This window comes from Acanthochromis polyacanthus, chromosome 20, assembly GCF_021347895.1.
Source record: "Acanthochromis polyacanthus isolate Apoly-LR-REF ecotype Palm Island chromosome 20, KAUST_Apoly_ChrSc, whole genome shotgun sequence".
Lineage (NCBI taxonomy): Eukaryota > Metazoa > Chordata > Actinopteri > Pomacentridae > Acanthochromis > Acanthochromis polyacanthus.
In genome coordinates this window covers 24,301,671-24,322,895 of record NC_067132.1, presented here as the reverse complement: position 1 = coordinate 24,322,895, position 21,225 = coordinate 24,301,671, and the positions used below count along the sequence as shown (strand labels likewise).

Sequence of the window (21,225 nt, the reverse complement as noted above, 5' to 3'; positions counted from 1 at the left end):
CAGAGAAAAACAGCTTTAAGAAAACCAACAAAAGAAAATAAGATCCATCACCCCGAAAGCCTCATTGCGGCTCTATAATGAGTGTATCACAAGTTATGTGGGGTTTTTTGTTGTTTTTATGATTTTATTTTTCTCTTCAAATACAGTTCATGTTTATATAAAATGCTTTATTTTGACTTTTGTATAAAAAGACTTCACTGCAGAGATGCACTTTCACCATAAATTGACGTCTTGGCTGTTTGAAAGAAGCTCATAATTGGAATCTAAGAAAAAGCATAAAAAACGCTATTGAATCTGTTAAAGGGTTAATATTGAAGACACTGCATGTGGTCTGAGCTCTGACTGGGATTGAAAATAATCTATGGAAAATGATTTGTTTTGGAAGAAGTCACTTCCCCAAAGAAAACACTTCATTTCTAAGAGGTTGCCAAGCTCTTGCCAAATAAGCACTTACTGTACTTCAAGAGATAAATGACACAAAACCACAGCCAAACATTATAAAACAAATCTTTTCCATCAATCACAATCGGGTCGGTTTTCTCCAGTTCACTCGCGCTGCCGCTCGGCCCTTTTAAACAAGATTTATGCCTCCGTGTGCATAAATCCATGGCAGAGTGAAAAGTGATGCATACACAAAGGCTTGATGATAATTCTTTCCTCATGCTGATATTATGAGGGACAAGTTCTTATTGCATGCACACATTAAACACATTTACAGCTCCAGTCGACACCTAATCGGCCAGTGAGATTAGATAAAGTTCAGCGAGATAACCGATCCTTTGTTTTTGTTTTTTTTCTGCCCTCAGGTGATCCAGACCATCAGTGCCGTGGATAAAGACGAACCTCTGAGCGGCCATCGCTTTTATTTCGCCCTCGCTGCACCTGTTGCTGGAAACCTCAACTTCACTCTGCGAGACAATAAAGGTGTGACAATCTTGTCTGTGATGCTTTGATACTACGTTCAGGCTGCATGATTTTACTGTTTGTTCATGTTTATGTGGAAGTGTCTCAGGGTATCTACAAGTCTGAAGAGGTTTTTAGAAGACTGTGTTTTCTCAAAAAGGCCTTACAAAATATGTAAAGTCTTAAATTTGAAGTCTTAAATTGAATTTCCAAAGTCAAAAGAAGCTGTTGTGAAATGTTTACGCGTCTAACTGTGAATTCTACTTAAATAAATGCAGTGTGAGATTGATTCCACAGTGGATGCTGGTACACAGGTGGCTCAGTCCTTCTTGATGGAGTTCTGCTCAACATCTTTCTATGAATGTCTTTGATTTATTTTACTTTCCTTTTCCCATCACGTCCTGTTTTTGATATTTTGTTTGAATCTTAGTGTGCACTGGTCTCCCAACTTCATTTTTAAACACTTGTAGTGCCTATTGATTGCATTTGACTTGTACAAAAAAAAGTGATGTTTGAATAAGATTATTAACTGATTGACTGTTAGACTTCCAACAAACTCTGTCACTTCATCCGCTCAGTATCTAGGAGGATCATGGTCTCATAACAGGCTCATGAAGAGTCAGTTTTAGCAAAAATGAAATCATTCTGAATTTGGTTAATCCCTTCATCCATTTTCTCCTGCTAATCCAGGTCCAAGTCACATTAAAAAGACTCATCATATCATCAGGAATTATTCTTTTACACTGCTGGGTAGTACTAAAAATGGGTTAGAATAGATAATTCTAGGTAAGGCTGCCCACTTATTCGAAAATCTATAACATACCTGATTTTTGATGTTCTCCAAAAAGCACAATTGACTGTAATATTGAAAAAAAAATGCACGCTGTCCTCACAGGAAAGTCTGTACATATAAAACTCAACTCTATAAACAGTCAAGATAAAATCAGCTGGTTAAAACATGGGTAAATCTGACAATAGATGCCAAGCGGGGAGACTAGAGGCTTCTCTGTGCACAACTGCCAAATGCAAAAATGTATGGTCTGCTCACAGGAATCTCTGCACATAGAAAACTCCACTCATAGAAAATAGTCTGAGTAGATAAAATCACTTGGTTTCAGCTTGGGTAAACCTGACAGTAGATGCTAGTGGGGAGACTAGAGGCTTCTCTGTGCTCAGCCACAGAGCTAGCATCTACTGTAGCCTGCATGCTTATTGATTGTAGGGTCAATCAATAAGCACATGTTCAGCAAGTGAGACATTTTAGATGCTATTTTATTCGTATTTTGCCTCTAGAATGTGCATGGATAAAAACAAGCCTTATTTTGATCCAAAGATAAATAAACTAGCAGGAATAGGGGACATAGAAGTGGAAGCAGTGCACTGTTTGCTCAAATGTAATCTAAATATTTGGTCCAGAGATCATTATGATCATTTTGGCCATAGTCAGGCAGTCATTCCCATCCATTCTGGTGTACTTTGGCCAGTGTGATTGTCAGACAGCTATTACATTTCCTTCCATGTGGCATCAAAAAGGTTTCAGTCTCTAATTTAAACTTGTTCTGAATCTCTCCATCCTTGTCAGAGCTCCAAAGTTTCACATCAGGCCTGTTGCATCCGGTTGTTAAATCAAAAAACTCCCGTGAGAAAATTGCCGGTGGCCTTTTTCCGACTGTAGAAGGTGTTGGTCAAGTCAGGTATGGTCTATTTGCTGCTTACTTCCTTCCGAATTGAGCCTGGCAGCAATGCAATTGACACTTTGGCCGTTGCTCACTCCAGCTCTCTGTACCCGCCCTACATCTGGCCACAATCCACTCTGCAATCTGACTCAGGAGGAGAAGTACAGAGTAAGTGTTGCCTCCCGGCATGCCTAGCCCTGCCAAATGAAACCATAATTCTGCTATGACAATGCCCCCTTTACCCTTTTTTGTAATTGTTCATCAAAACTGAATGCAAAAACAAACTTTTCCCCCCGCAACTGGAGCACGTCCGAGATAACCCAGTTTGTGCCACGGTGCATCTTGGCACAGCTTTCGTCCTGCTCGGTGAAGGCTTTTTATATGCTACATCACAGAATAACTTTAACCTCAACACGCAAGATGAAAACTGCTTTTATATCATAATGATTTGCTAACCACCTACACTCAAAAGCAGTGGGCGGATGAAGAAAATTAGCTTCTCCTATAGGAAAACTTAAGTGTTAATTTGCATATAGCTCTGAAGACACATGAGGATTGTGCCTGACTCCATCATTATGTACTTGCAAGAATCCCCACTGCTTAAAAAATGAAAAAAAAAAAAGAAAAGAAGGAAAACATGTGCAGAGCTGATACACTCTGCGAGGTGGGTGATGCCCTGCGTTTGAGTGTTTTGTTCGCATGTGTGGGAGCTCGGATGTGGCTGCCGCGCTACCTTTCACAGGGAGCAGCAGCCAGGTTGTGCCACAATAATCCGTGCGAGTGCAGACACGAGTTACATGTTGAACTGGATGTTTGAGGTAACCTTTCAGCAGATTAAGAGAGAGACTTGGCTGGAAGACAGATTCTGTTTGCTTTGTGCAAGAAAGGTTGTCTGTACAGGTAATGTTCCTTCTCTATTCCCCTATGAGGAGCATATATACATGCATGTGTGCATATGCAAATGTTGAACAGCAAAACGCTATTTGGTGCTGTTATTCAAGGTTCAGTGTAGTGTTTACTCAGCTTGGAGGAACTGAAACCAAGTGTAATTGGAGTTTTTTTTAGGAAATGAGTAGCCTGAATGAATAAAATATGCTATTAAATGTAGCTAACATTTTAGGTTTAAATCACAAATTGGTTATTTTTAGTCTAGAAAATGTTGTATAATAGTAAAGTAGGATTTAAGGTCTTTGTATATGTGAGGTTATGACACCTATAACAAAAGCTAGGAGTTATTTCTCTGACTTCCCTACATCCGCTCCCATTATGATGTTATTTTATTGCCGCCCTTTTTGACCACAGATGCTTCTTAATTGATGCTCATCATGCCGCTGCCATCGTCTATCAGGGTCTGTTCAGGTTGACTGCATTCTAGATTAGGTCTAATTGTTCTCTTGTCTATTCGGGCTGGGTCTTGCTGTGCTTCGGTTCCCTTTGGATGAGAATGAATCCATGCACATTGGGTACGGGTAGGTTTTCCAAGCGTTTGTTTCAGATTAGGTCTGTCATTTTGGACCTGTGAGGATCTTGAGGAAAAAAGAAATCTTTCTTTTGGGAGTATCTCTGTGTGGTGGCTGCGTTAGCGGGGATGTTAGAGAAAGAGTGCAGTTGTGATTGAGAAAATGTGGTTTCAGGAAGGAGCACAAATATTCATGACTCAGTTGTGATGACTGATTGGAACAAGTTGTGATAAAATCTGTTCCAGTCCGACGTAGGGTATACATTCGACCAGTAAAATCAAATAGTGTGGGATATTTTTATTTTAAATCTTTCACTTCCGGTTGCTGCCGGTCGTTCTCATCAACGTTCCTTTAAACCATGTTCAGCATCTCCAGCTGTTGTTGTAACTTGTGGCGGCAGAGGAAGATATCCTGCTAAATAAATAGCATTACCTGATGTTGGCTTCAGTGCACAAACTTAACTCACCTCCACCTCCCTCTCTGCAGTCTACTCAGGAACTCTCCATCCAGGATCTCAGCCAAACTCTGATCTTATTTCATCCTTTTTTTGGCCCCTGGGCATATGAGGAGTACAACATGCCCTGTTGCCGTCTGTATTTTTTTGGTACAAGAATACACAAGAATAGGTAATCTCTGGGGTTGTGTGGGGGTCAGCTACGGCCAGAACTTCCTGTCTTCTTTGGATGTGTGTTGTAAGGTGTGTGCCCTTTCCTGGCTGTCTTTGTAGGGTTCATCTAATCTTGTTATTCAAATCAATGTTATTTATATAACGCAGATTCACAACATATGTCATCTTACAGCGATTAGAACAGTAAGGTACAGATCTTACACATTCATAAACAGAACAGAAAAAACAAACAAGCCAAAGATGCTTTTGGATTCCCACGAGCAACGACGGGAAGGAACCAAAACCCCCTAGAATAGGGAAGTGGGAAAAAAATCTTCGACAGAGCCAGGCTCAAGAAAGGCAGCCATCTGCCTCGACCGGTGGGGTGAGAGTGAGAGTGAGGGGGGTAAGGATGGCAAGACGACATAATTAGCAACTAAAACTGTTAGGCAAGTCTTGTGGAATTGTCCAAAGGGATCATAATTTGTAATTACCTGCGATATAGGAAGCATAACAGCATCCCAATGTACAAAACCAGGTCCCAGTTTGATGTGGAAGAACTTCACTAGTCTGCACTTAGCCCTAAATTCTACCTCATCCATCACCTTTGAGGTGAACTGGAACACTGACTGCAAAGCCAACCTTTCTGCCCAAAAAAAAATCAGACCTCTCTAATGTTTCTGTGGGCAAGAGGGAGCAATTTTCTGCAGTCTGTTTCCCAAATCTTAGAGAATATTTTCCCCTTAAGAGTGGAGGCTGTTACAGCAGCATAATAATTATCAGGGGTTGGGGTCAACAGTCACATATTGGCATAACAATTGAGTTCGCACTTAATTTGCCATGTAGTTTAATGCTTTAATTTTACTTGTGCAGACTTTCTACCTTGCTGCACACAGATATGCCTTAAAGAAGGATAAAAGACACAACCGCGTTTCGCATTTACTACCAGAACATTTTTATTTAACATTTTTCAATTTTTTTTCCCCAACCCATCACAGTTGTTACCAATCAGTCGCGTGTTTTTCTTCATCCATGATTTTACTAAAGCGGCATTTACAAGAGAGCCCCTTCGTATATTCATTTCTACCTTGTTCCTCGACTTCTGAAAACAATCTGAATATCAATCAGACAAACAAAGGAGTTGTCCTTCAAGGCAAAATCTACATTTCAATCGTGACTGCTCAATTTAAAAGTACATTTCAGTCTATTGATATGGTTGTCATGAAATGGCTTTTTATTATTTTTCTTAGCTTTAATGGCACATTGTTCCCTCCTGGCTGCCTTTGTTTCTCTCCCATATACTGAAATTTCATGTAAGACTTTACCATCAAACCAAAGCTGTTATTAGCCAACAGGTGGTCATGACCAGGGAGAGACGCCATAGTGTGTCATGTAATGAATTGTGTTAATGACACCATCTGTTGGCATTCCTGCTCTTAATACTGTAAAATCATTTCGAGCTGCATAACCAACGCACAGCCATCATCACAGAATAGAAGTTAAGCCTCCTGCTAGTCATATATGTGCAATTTATTGTTCTTTTGCAGCTGATAAGCTTGATATGCAAATTAAATACAGCTTTATGTGCTTTTTGTTTGACTGATACGCTGTTCGCACGATTTTGCAGACAACACGGCGTCCATACTGACAAAGCGAGGTGGCTTCAGGAGGCGAGAGCAGCCTGTGTATCGACTGCCCGTGTTGATTGTGGACAGTGGAAGTCCTGCCCTCAGCAGCACCAACACGCTCTCGGTGCGGGTTTGCGACTGCGACTCTGACGGCGTGGCCTTGTCTTGTGGAGCTGTGGCCTACACATCGACTGGCCTGAGCACCGGCGCCCTCCTGGCTATTTTGGGCTGCATCATCACACTTCTGGGTAAGACCTACACGACCTCGGTGTCAGAGATAGAAGTCTGTGTAACTGCGACTTGTTTTTTTTCTTTTCTTTTCTTCTAGCTGAAGAGGCTGGTGTAAAGCTCAAAGTGTTATTATTGCGGGGCTGTTTTTAACAACCTGAGTTTTATTCTCGTATTCTGGGCGTCTATTTCTATCCAAATATTTCATTCAACACTTTAATTATAGTCACCCACCAATATAACTGGGAGTTTGTGTCCAAACTGTCTAAATATGGTGCTATTTCCATTGCAGGCAGTTTGGGAAGAAGTATTTAGATCTTTTACTTTAGCAGCAATACAACAGTGTAAAAACATTTGCGAGTTACAATTAAAAGGAGTGTCGCAATTATCCTTTAAAGTTCAAAATGTCAAGTATGCATATGCAGACAAATGGCCCTCGAGTGCTAATGTATTGGTTAACTACCATTTTAGCTTTAGCATTATACTGTTAATAAACTACAGTTGGGTAGTTTACTCGATAACAGCTCATCAGATCTTGTTTGAGCTAAGATCACATGCGACTAAAGGTGTGAAGTACTGTATCTAGTGTGACATTTATCTCTGCAGTTCAGTGGAGTACAAGTACGAAACAGTGTATAATGATAATATTCAAGGAAAGTTTAAGTAGCTCTAAATTAAGTACAGCGCTTGACTGAATGTACTCGACTCGACAACTGCTCGCCTATTTAAGTAAAAGCCTCACGTCCTCCGATTTCAGCACTTAAGGAACAACCAAAAGAATATGACCCCGGCTCATTACAAGAACTTTATTCAGAATTAATTCCGATGCAATTACAGCAGATAGGTAGACGGCTGCAGCATGCGAGCAGAGAGAACAGCACCGAGTAAATGTTAAGACCTCGTCCAGAAGCAAGTCTGCAAAAAAAAAAAAAAAAGCAATAAAAACAAGCAGCGATATCAGCGGCTAATAGCTACTGATGTTGCACAAACAGTGATGGAACAGAGCCAAGACATGGGTTGTCATTGTAGATATTAGTGAAAGCAGCAAATATTTGGCTTTGGGGGAGTGAAGCAGTGATAACTTGGAACTCAACAAGGAGCAAACCTTTGTGGAAGACTCGCAGCGGTTTCTGAGTCTTTGCTTGTGTGAAGAAGGCTTTGAGTTAATGATTATTTCCATTTGTCATTCATCTGCCAGTTATTTTCTCAAATGATCAATAGGTCATTTGGTCTATGAATCATCAGAAAATTGCAAAAATTACAAAATCCTACTGCGAAAGGTCTTATGGTCAACAAGTTGTTTTTTTGCAGCAGAATTTCATGTGGTGAGCAAATGAGCACTGAAGGAGCATCTTCACCCACAGGGACTCACATTAGCAATTCTAGTTCTTCAAACATATATGTATGCATTAGGATCATGCTACAGTATAGATTGAGGTTTATGGGATCACCTATCTGACAGTCCATGAAATCAATGGGATCAGTGGCCACACATGCAGACATTTTTAAGACAGCTGTTCAAAAGAATCTAAAAAATCAACCTTTGTCATTTAACGTTTCTTTTTTACAAAGGGAAGGCAAAATCTGGGATGGGAACACTTTAAAGAAAGATACTCCCCTGCTATCCAGAAAAAAAGAAAACCCTTTTCCTTATCTGCCGCCCTCTGCTCCCATAATCATTTAGTCTCTGAGCAAATGTAAAAAGTGGGCACTGACAGGTTACATAGACTTCCTAGCTCTCTGGCAAAACTTACAGCTTACACGCTAAGCTCCGTTTGTCTTTTGAGTTGCAGTGGGTATATATATTTAAGCTAACAGCCGTGGCAGTTCAGATTTAAGTTCAAATTTAAGTGGAGGTAATGCAGATTTACAGTCCTGCACTCCGAAACTGCAGAACATCTCAGTATTTGCAACACATTCAGACTTATCTTGGCTGTTATGCACTCTTCGGGCAGTTCAGTGTGTAAGAGAAGTCTTGCTAAAATAGAGCTGCATGTTGAGGTCTTGTACAGGTCAAACCTGGGGGGAGATATCTTCCCCTCATATTTCCTCTTTCCATGACCTCGGTCAGCTAGCTCTGAATAGCAGGATGGATGTTTACAAGCAAAATGCCACTGAAATCCTGCCAACAGGATCAATTAGCTAGAGTTTGTTCACTGGGTTTTTACTGGGATTCTGGAGTATGTTTATTTTGCCCAACTGCTTTGCTGAGCCCATCAGATATCGGATAGTAAATTTTATTCTGGGCATTTTTTTTTGCTAAACTGAACCAAGAACTGGATAAAATATATACAGTCCCTATAAAAAGTATTCACCCTTTATTGCTTTTGACATTGAATCATGGTTAATACTATTTGGCTTTTTTGGCAAAATTTTACAAAAGACTCTTTTCAAGTCTAAGTGAAAGCATATTTCTACAAAATCATGTCAAATATTTAAAAGTACAAAACATAAGTGAAGCGCCACTGCATAAACAATCACCTACTTCATGTCAGTATTTAGTTGATGCACATTTGGCGGCAATTAAAGCGTTGAGCCTGTGTGGGTAGGTCTCAGTCAGGCTTGCGCATCTGGACAGAGAAATTATATCCAACATCTTCTTTGCAAAATTGCTCAAGATCTGTTAGGTTACATGGAGATCCTGAGTGAAAAGCCCTTTTCAAATCCAGCCACAAACTCTCTGCTGAATTGAGGTCTCTGGCTCTGACTGAATCACAAGCTTTGGGTCATTATCTTGCAGGAAAACAAATTTTCTCCCAAGTCTCAGTGCTTTTGCAGGTTGCATCGGGTTGTCTTCCAGGATTTCCATATACGTTGCTGCACTCATTTTACTCTCTACCTTTACAAGCCTTCCAGGTCCTGCAGAGAAACATCTCACATCATGATGCTGCCACCACCATGCTTCACAACATGATGCTGCCACCACCATGCTTCACAACATGATGCTGCCACCACCATGCTTTACAATATGATGATGCTGCCACCACCATGCTTCATGATGCTGCCACCACACCATGCTTCACATCATGATGCTGCCACCACCATGCTTCACAACATGATGCTGCCACCACCATGCTTTACAATAAGATGATGCTGCCACCACCATGCTTCATGATGCTGCCACCACCATGCTTCATGATGCTGCCACCACACCATGCTTCACATCATGATGCTGCCACCACCATGCTTCTCATCATGATGCTGCCACCACCATGCTTCACAACATGATGATGCCACCACCATGCTTCATGATGCTGCCACCACACCATGCTTCACAACATGATGCTGCCACCACCATGCTTCACAACATGATGCTGCCACCACACCATGCTTCACAACATGATGCTGCCACCACCATGCTTCTCATCATGATGCTGCCACCACCATACTTCAGGGTGTCTTTGTAATGACATTTAGTCGTTGGTGTCCAACAAACATAACATATCCAATCAGATGGCCAAGACGCTCAAATTTGCTGTCATCAAACCTCCCAGTTGATTTTAGAATAACTTCTGGTTAACTCTTGTTGAGATTTAACATGAGCTTTTTGATCAGTGTCTTAGTTTTTGTCACTTTCCCATAAAGCTTTGACTGGTGAAGAACAGGCAACAATTTTTGTGTACACAGTCTCTCCCATCTCCATTCTTGAAACTTCTAACTCCTTCAGAGGACTCGTGGTTTTGTGTGGTTTTTTTTTAGCATCCCTTTGTGGTCACCTTCTTGCACAGTCACTCATTTTTTAGGGACAGCCGCCTCTTGGCAGATTACAAATATGGCATATTCCTTCTTTCCTTCTATAATGATGGATTTAACTGTAGTATAGGGGATTTTCATTGACTTGGAAAGTTACTTGGATCCATGCTTATGCTAATGAATAACCAATTCAAAGAGTTGCTTGGAGTGGTCCTTTGTCTTCATGGTGTAATTTTAGCCAGGAGTACTGATTTACCAGGTGTTTCTGGACTACAGTCACTCTAGATACATTCACCACATTTAGAAGATCTGCATTTCACTAATTGTGTGACTTCTAGCACCATTTGGCTGCACCTGTGTTCAATTATGAGAGTCACTTTTAAGGGGGGTGAACACCAATCCAGTCAATTATTTTGCATTTTACATTTTTAATAAATTGACATTGCTTTGTAGATATTCACTTTAACTTTGTCATAAAACAGTTTTTATTGTAAATTCTTGTCCAGAAAACCAAATTAAACTGGCCATGATTCAGTGTTGAAAAGCAATAAAATTGGAGAACATCCAAGGGGGGTGAATGCTTTTTATCAGCACTGCACGGTCACCTTGGCTTCATGTTCAGTAATTAACTTGTCCAGCTGTGATGGCATTACTGTATATTCAACATCTGTTTTTTAATATGTAACGCGAATATATTCACTTGATTGGACACAAAAACAAACACAAGGATGTGACTGATTCAGTTGTTAAAGTACATTTTTACAACCCTCTTTCGCTAGTTATGCTTATTTGTCATTTATATGACAGCCAGGCCCTCCTGATTTGGAGCACTAAAAAAATAAAGTGTGATAATGTGCATTTTCCTTGACAGAAGGCAATGCCTCAAGGCAGACTGAGTCGGTGATGAGATTTCAGATTTTAAAGGAGAACTCTCACAATGGCTTCCCTCAGGTACATGTCAGTATATTTTATTAACTTAATAATAGTTCAAGAAGGTCACAGAGATAAGTAATGTATAGAAGATTGCATTTCAAGGACGCTGCGCTTCTATTTTTGTGTAACACCATATGTTAAGTAAAGACACTTGTAAATGAGAATTCATTAGCATACTCTTAAAGATGATGCAGCAGTGAGCCGTCACCTCCAGGCTGCATTATTGCTCATAAAACCCACAGATAAAGCATTACCCCCATCAGGGCAGAGTCATAGTTTAACGCTTAGGTGATCTTCATTGAAAGCTGGGGAGGTTCTAAACAGCATTTACAATAACTGAAATGAGGATCTTTGATGGGGTCAAACTTTGCTTTTTATTCTGGTCCCCTTGAAGTCTGCCTTCTTTTCATTGCGACAGAATACTTCTTGTGATAAATGAAAACTTCAAAAGAGCAACAGGGGGAAATACGAGGCGGTGCAACCCTGAACCCGGCATCGCTAATGAAAGCTGGCTCTGTTCTACACGGCATGGCTTCAGGCCACAGGCTTAGAACTAATGGCCTCCAGTTTAATATACCTCCAAGTCGCCTTGTCTCTGTGTTTGTGTGAATGTGGCTGCGTGTCCTTAGCTGTCCCCATCAGTCTGTTTTGCTCAATTGGATCGGCCTCTTTCCTTCTTCTCTCTGTTTCCTCTTTGTGCATATCCACCTCCCCAGCCCTCACCCACCCCCCGAGACTCCTTTCTTCCTTTGTATTAACAGCCCGTGCGTGACCACTCTGCCCAGTTCTTTATTCTGATCTTCCTCGATAGTCTTCCATCAAGATCTTTTTCAATCTGTAGGTAGCAATTGAGGCCGTGATTGCGTGTGATTGTATTGTTGTGGATGAGACACGAGCTGGAATAAGACCCGTGCTGCGTCTCGCTCCTGTCATCCTCATGTGCTGTCAGTCTTAAATCTGCTGTATTTTCTCCCCCTTTCTCCCCCCCCCCCATCAATCTCTCCCTTTCTCATCAGGTGAGAGGAACACGCACTCCCACCAGCAGCACTGATTCTAGTTATCTGTCGTCATGGCTGGGTCTAATACCTACAATGCATGTTGCGTGTGGAGAGCTCTTCGGGGTGCCACTCCTCCGCTTGTCTTAGTATTCATTTTGTCTGAGAGCTTCAATCACAACAGCTGATAGAAAATGTGCACTTTCCATTGCCCTGCCTTTAAACCACACAGCGCCGTGTGCACATTAGCATTAGCGCTACATACTCATAAGCTAAGTGGTCATTAATCATAGGTTGATATTTTTAGATTTAATTACTGTGCTTGTCCTCTACTTCTTGCAGTAATGTTCCTGAAAATGCCTGAGCACCGCTATGTTTTTAAAGAAATGTCAGTTCAAACCTTTTTTTTTTTTTTTTTTTAATGATGCAGTCACTTTCGGATGATACATCCAAACTACTGAGACGATCATTATCTCGTTAAGATCCAGCGGCCTTTTTCCCGGTACAGGTCAGGTATTGCTCAGTCCTCCAGAGGGCCAATTAGGACATTACGTAGCTCTCCAATTCTCCAGACAGATATTTCTATCTGAGCATTGCTTATCAGACTCATTCTATAAATCACTATGTCCATTCATCTGTCTCTTGTTTTACTGTCCGTCCCCTGTGTAAGTCCGCTGTCTGTCTCCGTATTTATGTGTCTGCTTTCACGCTGCAAACTCGCCAGACAATTTCCTCTTGGAATCTGATCTTTGTGCTCAACTGTGCGTATTGTAACCGAAAAATGGCTGCATCAGACTCGAATGTTTAAAGCGTTTAATTGTACGCTATCATTGCAACAGGGAAATAAACCCTTTATTTAACCGAGCAAGTCAATAAACAGCAAATTTATCTTCGCGATGCATGAAAAAAAAAAAGCTACAACAGCTTGCAGAAGGATACAGAGAACGAAATAAAAACAGAAATGTTGATATAACAGTAAATAAACACAGGCACTATAATCTGCACAGATCCACCGCTTACAGTGTGACGGCTAATATCAGCAACAACATACATGCGCCATAAATGCTATTTGAATCATGCAGCGAACATGCAGCAGCACTGATAAAGAATGACGTGGCTAGGAAAATGGAGGTTTTGTGTTTGCCGATTGTGATTGTTTCTTGTTTCTCTCTATCAGGTTGTCTGACAGATTGCCTTTGCTACTGCAGACAATGTCATCCCAGGGGGAGAGTGATATCTGTCATGTTGCTGGGGAGGTCTGACACCTCGTTATTTGACCAGACACCTTTATTTTCTTGCTTGCTTCCACGCGTGTCATGTTTTGTTCTCCTAATTGCAAACCATAAGTCAGTTAATATTACAATAGCGCTGTCAGGAAATTAATCAGCAGCTGTTTTGAAAATTGATTACTTGTTTAAGATCTATTAAGAAAAAAGAAAAAAGGCAAAATGTTTTTCAGCTACTCAATTGTTGGGATTTTATTGTATAATTGACATGTTTTGGTTTGGGGCCTTTGGTTTGACAAAAGACATCACCTTGGGGATGATTACGAATGAAAAATTATTTTAAAAACTGGAAATTTAAAGTCACAGTGAATGTGAATTAAAACACATTGAAATCAGATCTCTCAGATTTAACTGGATTGCTGAAAGATGCCCCTAATATGCACAGAAACCACTATATAAAGGTAAACAAATCCTTACGATGAAGTGTTTTTAAAGTTCATTGTTTTGACTCCAGCAGTCACCATGTTGGCAGTGCCTGACTTCTACATTCCTACTAATCCAAAAATGAAGAAAGAGGTGATGTGAGTGAAGTTTTGGTGGACAGTGCAAGTGTTTCTGACCATGGACAGACTTTTGCTACTCAAAGCACACCCTTAATTATGCATAACTTTAAGCTTTATTACCATTTAAATAGCTGAGTTTTATATAAATCCACCCCCTGTCCAGCTGTCATGAGTGGGAAAATTTGCTATAGAGACTAAAGTCGTTTTTTGTACCAGAATGTAAACATGTTTATATCTGCTGTAAAGTGGAACATTTTAACAATGTGCTCTGTGGGGATTGACTCGCTTGTGAAACCAGCCTCTAGTGGTCATTTGAGGAACTGCAATTTTTTTTTGTTGAACTAAGGTTGTTGCTTGATGAAAAATAGAAGCACCTTTTTTTTTTCTTAACTGAGGTCCACGCACACCTCATGCTATGATTTTCACTTTGCTAGCTGCTCCTACCCACTAACTAAGGATGGAGGTTAATTTTATATGGCAGGAGGAATTAGTTAGTCATCACAAATTCACTTGTCTTATCTATATGCCTTAATAAATGTCAAAAAAGAGGAACTTCCATGTAAAAAACACAGAAATAAGTAGCATACATCAAGTGGCATTTTGCATGTGCTATTTTTTTTTAGCATGTAACAAAAGCTATTGCTGTAAATGTCCCAACCTGCTGTTCTTGTAACTAGTTTGTGAGAACATCCGTTTATTCATTATACATACTGTAACTAGAAATTAAAAAAATGGTTTGAGTTCCATATTTTCCTTCAATATTGTCCTCTGTGTGTTAAAATGGTCCATCTATGTTTTGTACTAGTTGGCAAACAACAGCAGGTTAATTAATGCACCAACAAATCAGACTTTTACTCAAAACCTAAACTGCTCTGTGTGGACTTATGAAGGGTTTTTGAGTGGCCTCACAGAAACAACTGATTGCACTATAATAATCTGACAAAACTCTGTTCCAGTGATTATTTTCACAGATTTTTCATCATCAGTAAGTCACAGTTGGCAGTAGGATACACTGATCTTTTTGTCTATGTGAATCTATCCATTAACTGTTAGTTTAGCTAATAAAGCAGCGTATTGTTGATATCCTACCTCAACCTGTTCTCGTTCCCAAGGCATTGAATACTTCCATTTTTTCAAAGCTACTGTCTAGCTCAGAGACATACACAAGATGTCGTGTCAGTGGTGCAACCCACAGCGATATCAACACCTATAGACTTGGAGCCACAAGACTGGCACCCAGGAAACTAAAGCTTGTGTCCCAGTTGTACCAATATTTTTTCCTCTTAGTTTCATTTTGTTTTGTGATTTAAGTCTAATTTCCCCTCACTGTTTGGTTAGGGATATTAAAAAAAAAACATGATATGGGGGTAAAACACATCTTTTACAGCATCAAACATGTTACAATTCAAACTTCTGGTTACCTAAAACGGACGACACCAGCAGAGAGCATTTGGCTACGGCCTCATGGCTAGTATTTCTGTAATTAATTCATTTTTATGGGCTTATTGAACCACCTTGTGCTTTGAAAAATGACATTAAAGTGTACCAAGTGAATTGAAAAGCAATGCCAAGGGAATCTGACAAAGTGGCCATATGTGACGAGTCCCTAAACACATGCTTCCAATATGTTTAATGATTAAAGCTGGAGTCTGGGACTTTTACATCTAAATTAGCATCCGTTGCAAATGAGTACACACAGTGCTGATTAAACCTATCAGTGCCTGGTAAATTGCTGTTTTTCACAGTATAGCAGAGTTTTAAATCTGGTAGCAATGTGTTTAATGCCAATCAGCAATAGGTTTGCCAGGGCTAAGTAAGCTAGCAACTTGGAGTCTGATAGAAAAACCAAGGAAGTGTCCGAGAAAAGTTTGTGCTGCTCCAGATAAAAAAAGAAACTGCACTGAGAGGAGGGATGCAATCTTGAGACAACCATGTGCAATAAGCACCGGCATTTTTGTAATTACTCCTACAAACAGCAGGGGGAGACAAAAGTTCTGCAAAGCAGCAAGCAGCCAAAGTTTTTTGCGGAAAAAAAATGTTCATAAATATTTATTTTTGCAAATGTGCTTCATCAAGATTGTGCAAATGTGGTTTGATAAGACTTAACTGACAGATGCAGCATCAACATCATTTCATTTTGCTTTAAAATGCATCTGAAAGCAACTTTCTCCAACTGGGATGAGCTCAGGTAAAAAGTCTCCCATAGCAAAATGAAATTCAGATCTTGGCAGAAAATTGTATTCATGTTGGACCTCATAACTCGTAGCAAAAATAATAAAACGGGGCTACAGGGCTTTTGATCATTTGAAATGGATACTTCTTTTTTTTTTGCGTGAGTGACATTATGACAAACATGATGTACTTACCATTAATTAGTATTTAAACCTAAAGCTTCCTTTCGAATCAGAAAGCGTCACAACTGCTGATTAATGCCTCTTATAAACTAAACGGCGGCACAGACACAGTGTGTGGGTGACATAACGAGTAAATAATCAGTCCCGGGTTCACCAGAATTACACAGAAAAATACTCTAATGAGAAAGTGATGCTTGCTGGTGAGAAAAGGGCAGCATAGAAAACACACCTTGTTCACTATCGATTGTGCCGCGTCGATCATTTAAACAATTCAATTACAGCAGAAGCCTTTGTAGCAGTAAATTGATCTCCTTTTCTTCTGTTTTTCCATTTTGTGTACATCATCGGTACAGGTGCTGTGAAGAGTGGGGCTCCTGTCGTAACGCTGTTGTGTTTGCTAAACTGCCTCGGCTGGAAATCATTTCTTACAGGACCCTTGGTACCTGACACCGACTGACTATTTGTATGCCTGGCCATCCACCTGCTCATCCCAGTAGCTTGTGATTGGATGTTGGCTCGTTTCCAGCCTGTGAGGCATCGTGGCTGCCTTCTAGGCATTAAACCCTAAAGAGCTTTGCTGGAAAGCACTGAGAATATTCTATTTCAATGTGCCACTTTGTAATTCACTTTGGAGAAGCCTTACTGAGTCGAATAGAATTTAGAATGACTCGAGTTCCTAAAATCAGAGGAAACAATCTTCCACAGAAATGTTTGGCATCCTGTCTCAAAGCACTAAAGAGTGTCGTGGATATTGGTCGCTCTGGCGGGACCGTTCCAAAACTGGTGAGCGGTGATACGAGTGCTGCCGTTGTAGTGTACAAGTAGCCACCAAATAGCCAGCAGAGAGCCACTCATTCATCTCCCGCAGTCTTTCCATGTGACACTTTCCTCCCTTCCATCCCTTCCATTTGCTCCCTTATTAGAGAGTGTGAAGCGGTGTTTGAATTTGGTTCCTGGGCCTCTTTCACTGCTGCCTGCAGTAGCTCAATGCCGAGAAGGAAAAGAAATATGGGCCCACGGAACGATATTTCACTGGCACCAGCTTGACATTGATGGATAGAGGATCATTAGACATTTGCCAGTTTGCTTGGGCGTAGAGTTATTTTCAGCAATAATGTATGGGAGAGGGAACAGGGGCTGGAGGAAGGCTTCTGGAAAGATCTCAAAGGGCCACAGATTCGAGTTTTGGTGGAGTTTTGTAGAAGTCTCGAAGCAAAATATAGGTGGTGCAGTGCACAGAGGAGCACGATACAATAATATTACATTGTAGGTTTGCCTTCGTAAACTCTGGTAGAATTTGCAAAGTGCTCTGCCACTAAGCTGATAGGGAAGGGGTATTTTGTCAAACATCCTCCCACAGCCCTGTCAGAGGAAGTTAGACTCATAGATTGACAACATATGAATTTTGTTCTAAATGTACACATTTTTCATGAGTTTTACAACAGATGTCATGTAACACTGAAGTTGGGTATTTTGGTCAGTTTGTACCACGAGCTGATTGCCGTTTGAACCATGTATCCATTATGCCTATTTTCACCATTTATCCTTTGGTTTGAGCTGATTATTCCAACAGCTTTTCATTTCTTTTGGTATTGAATTGTACTAATAGCCAGAAATTTCCAGCACTGACTTTATTTAACTATTCAGCTATTTATCCATTAGTTATCGGTAACTTCTTGAACTGTTAATGCTCCTAACCCTAACCCTTTTTATGTTTATTTATTATTTTAGTGTCCATTTCATCTATTGAACCATTATGTTTAGCTAGCAGCTCAAAAGTATTACGTTTTGTATGCATTACTTTTAGCTAACCATGTTTGTTTAGTTATTTTACCTGTTTGTACATACTATTAACTATCTAGCACTTAAACCTTAAACTGTTGAGTCATTTTATTCATTCACTTTTAGCATGTATTTAAAACGTTTAGCTTAATGTTTCAACCATTTATTTTAGCTAACTATTTCAACTGTTTATGATGTGTTTAGCTAACCACCTGAACAGTTTATTAGTTTATTACTTTGAGCATTTAGTTCAAACATTGTAATCATTTATGTTTATATTTACGTTGTTTCAACTACATTTAGTAATTTAAACTATTTGCGTAAACTTCTACCTAACAATTTAAACTTCAACCGTTGCTTCAATTTAGTCATTTTCCTTTAGCATCTATTTAAACTGTTCCTGAACAGTTTGTTACTTTGGGATGATTTTGTTCAACCATTGCAATGATTTATGTGTATCCTTTCAATTATGTTTACTTATTTAAGCTGTTTGTGCATACTTCAGCTAACTACTAAAACATAAACTTTTGAGTCATTTTAGTTATTTGAATGTGAATTTATTTGTTATTTTTGGTATCTATAGATTAGCAGGTATATGAACTCTTTATTCACTACTTTACTGAGCATTTATTCCGCAGTACTTGCATGCTAATTGTCTTTTGCAAACTTCCTTTAGTTAAATAGTTAGTGAACTGACACTTTAAATTCTGTAATTTTTCCGCTTTGTTAAACCACTCTAAAAGCTCTCCATTTAACCCTTAACCTCAGAAATACCCCCCAGGTACAAATAGCCTGTGGTTTTCCGCTCTTCCTGCATTTTTTTTTTCCCGGCTGACTGGTGCAGAAAGACTGGACGTCGTCAGTCAGTATTGACTCAGAGCTCTTTCCCTTTCTCTGCAGTGATGGTTCTGCTGATTGTGACGATGCGCCGGAGGAGGAAGGAGCCTCTGATTCTCGAGGAGGAGAGGGACATCAGAGAGAACATCGTCCGCTACGACGACGAGGGAGGCGGCGAGGAGGACACAGAGGCCTTCGACATGGTCACTCTACGCAACCTCAATGTCATCAGAGACCCCAACGTGCGGCGAGATGTCACACCGGACACTCCCACCTTCTTTCATTACCCAGCCTCTCGTCCGTCTTATAAATCCCTGCCAGACAACGTGGTGTTTCGAGAGTTTATTTGGGAGCGACTGAAGGATGCTGATGTGGACCCGTCAGCTCCCCCGTATGACTCCCTGCAGACGTACGCTTTTGAAGGTAGCGGCTCTGTAGCTGAGTCGCTAAGCTCACTGGAGTCACTAAGTACAGACTCAGATCAGAACTATGACTATCTCAGCAACTGGGGACCACGCTTCAAAAAGCTGGCCGACCTGTACGGCAACAGCGACGGCACCAGTGTCTTCTCATAGCCCCTGAAAGTCTCCCTTAACATTTCTCGGACTAAAAAAACAAAACAAAAGTAATTTATTGTCAGAGAAGATGATTTTGTCTGCCTTAGTGCATTGGAGGGAAAAGATTCAAAGACAACACAAGAGATTGAGAGAAAAACACTTTGACTTCAAAGGTTTTTTTGGTTTGTTTACCTCCCTGTATGGATTTTCAAAAAGCGTGCCGTGGTGAGTTTTGACACAGACTTCAAAAGTGGCTTGACTGGAGGAGGAAACCTTGCGTGCAAAAAGACATTAAAGGTTTCAGATTTTGGGCTACAGTCCAACCAGTGACTGCAGAATGCATACATGTTGGAGCCTTTGTACGAGGAGGCACCTGTCCTTTCATTCCAGCGATGGGCACGGGCCCAGCACTCCTGCTTTGATGCATTCCTTTGCTATCTTTGTGCTAAAAAAAATCTCAAATTTCTCATGAAATGCCGGGTCCCTGGAGGCTAATCAGTAGTCACTTGACTGTTCATGTGAAATTTGACAGCATTTTGTATGGGGTTTTTTTTTTTCCTTCTTCTTTTTTTTTTTTTGGGTTGGGGGACTGTTTTTCACGGACTCAGTCATACCTCTCCTCACTATATGAAGTGCAACTGCACACATATAGTACGATATAAACAAGTAGTTGATGTGCTAAGGAAGTGATGTGAAGACATAAGTTGTGCAAATCATAAAAAGAACGACGCTCTCGTCGGTTTGATGTCTCCACGGGGTGAAACAGGAAAACCCATAATTTCTGTTATGCTCCTAACAATACATTTTGCAGATGTTGCAATGTAGTGTTTGTCTCAGTCTGTTTTTTCTTCAGCCTTTCTATTGCCAAGTCCAATGTATAATTTCTGAGCTATAAACTGTCAGGATTTAGTTGTTCTGCCTTTGTACTAGGCAGGTGGGCCTGGGAACATCTGCTCCATCAGAAAGCTTCGCTGATGGATCAGTCCTTGTTGTGCTTGATTGCGAGATTCACGCCACATAGACTCTACAAAAAAAAAAGAAAAAAAAGAATTTGTTTCTGAAGTGACAGTCCTTTCCCTGGGTGAAGTTGCAGTTTGTAAGTAAATGAATTTTGCTTCTGTAGTTTGCAGAGTCCAGCATATATTGTCATTCAGAAATTAAATAAATAATGTCAATGGTTTGAATATTGATGGTGAAAGGACACACTGTATGATAATCATATTGTGCCGATTTTGTTTTTTTCCTTCCAGCTTAGACAAATTCTGTTACGGTTGGGTGTGCACATGTACAGCCGATATGTATTATTATTTATTTTGAAGAGGCAGAAGTGTGCAAATGATGTTTTTATCCTTTTGCTGAAAATAAAATTGACATTCAGTTCCTTAAAAGACTGAACAGATTTCTTTCAGTCCGTCTGATCATGTATGAAGAAAAGCGTGTATATAGAAAGAGAGATTATTTCTGACAACAGCCAGCAATAATAATCAGTGATTCCAAAAATGGTGCTTCTTTCTTGGTGCATTTGGGAAGCTCAAGTAACCACAGAGAGGGTGAAGAAGGGGAGGGAGGAGGAGAGAAGAGAAATTTCTTTTTTTTTATATATCTTTTTTTGATGAGGCTTTTGTAGTTGAAAGCCCCTGCTAGAGACACTCCACAGAGGCTCGTGTGATGACTGTAAGGCTCACCATCGGCCATTTGAGGAGCATTTTTTTGCAAGTTAGCAAGGCTGGCATGGTGCAGTCAAAGGAAGCTCCATTACAGGGCTGTTCAAACACCGTATCTC

At 40.3% G+C, this 21,225-nt stretch overlaps 1 protein-coding gene across 1 annotated transcript in view; it reads left to right on the top strand.

The window, feature by feature from the left end:
• LOC110950935 (cadherin-7) overlaps nt 1-20,830 on the top strand; it is a 120,760-nt gene extending 99,930 nt beyond the window's left edge. The window contains 3 exon segments of the mRNA XM_051940460.1: nt 807-924; nt 6,274-6,522; nt 18,949-20,830. Coding sequence (XP_051796420.1) covers nt 807-924; nt 6,274-6,522; nt 18,949-19,460 — 879 coding nt within the window. The 3' untranslated portion in view covers nt 19,461-20,830.
• The last annotated feature ends 395 nt before the right edge of the window (nt 20,831-21,225 follow it).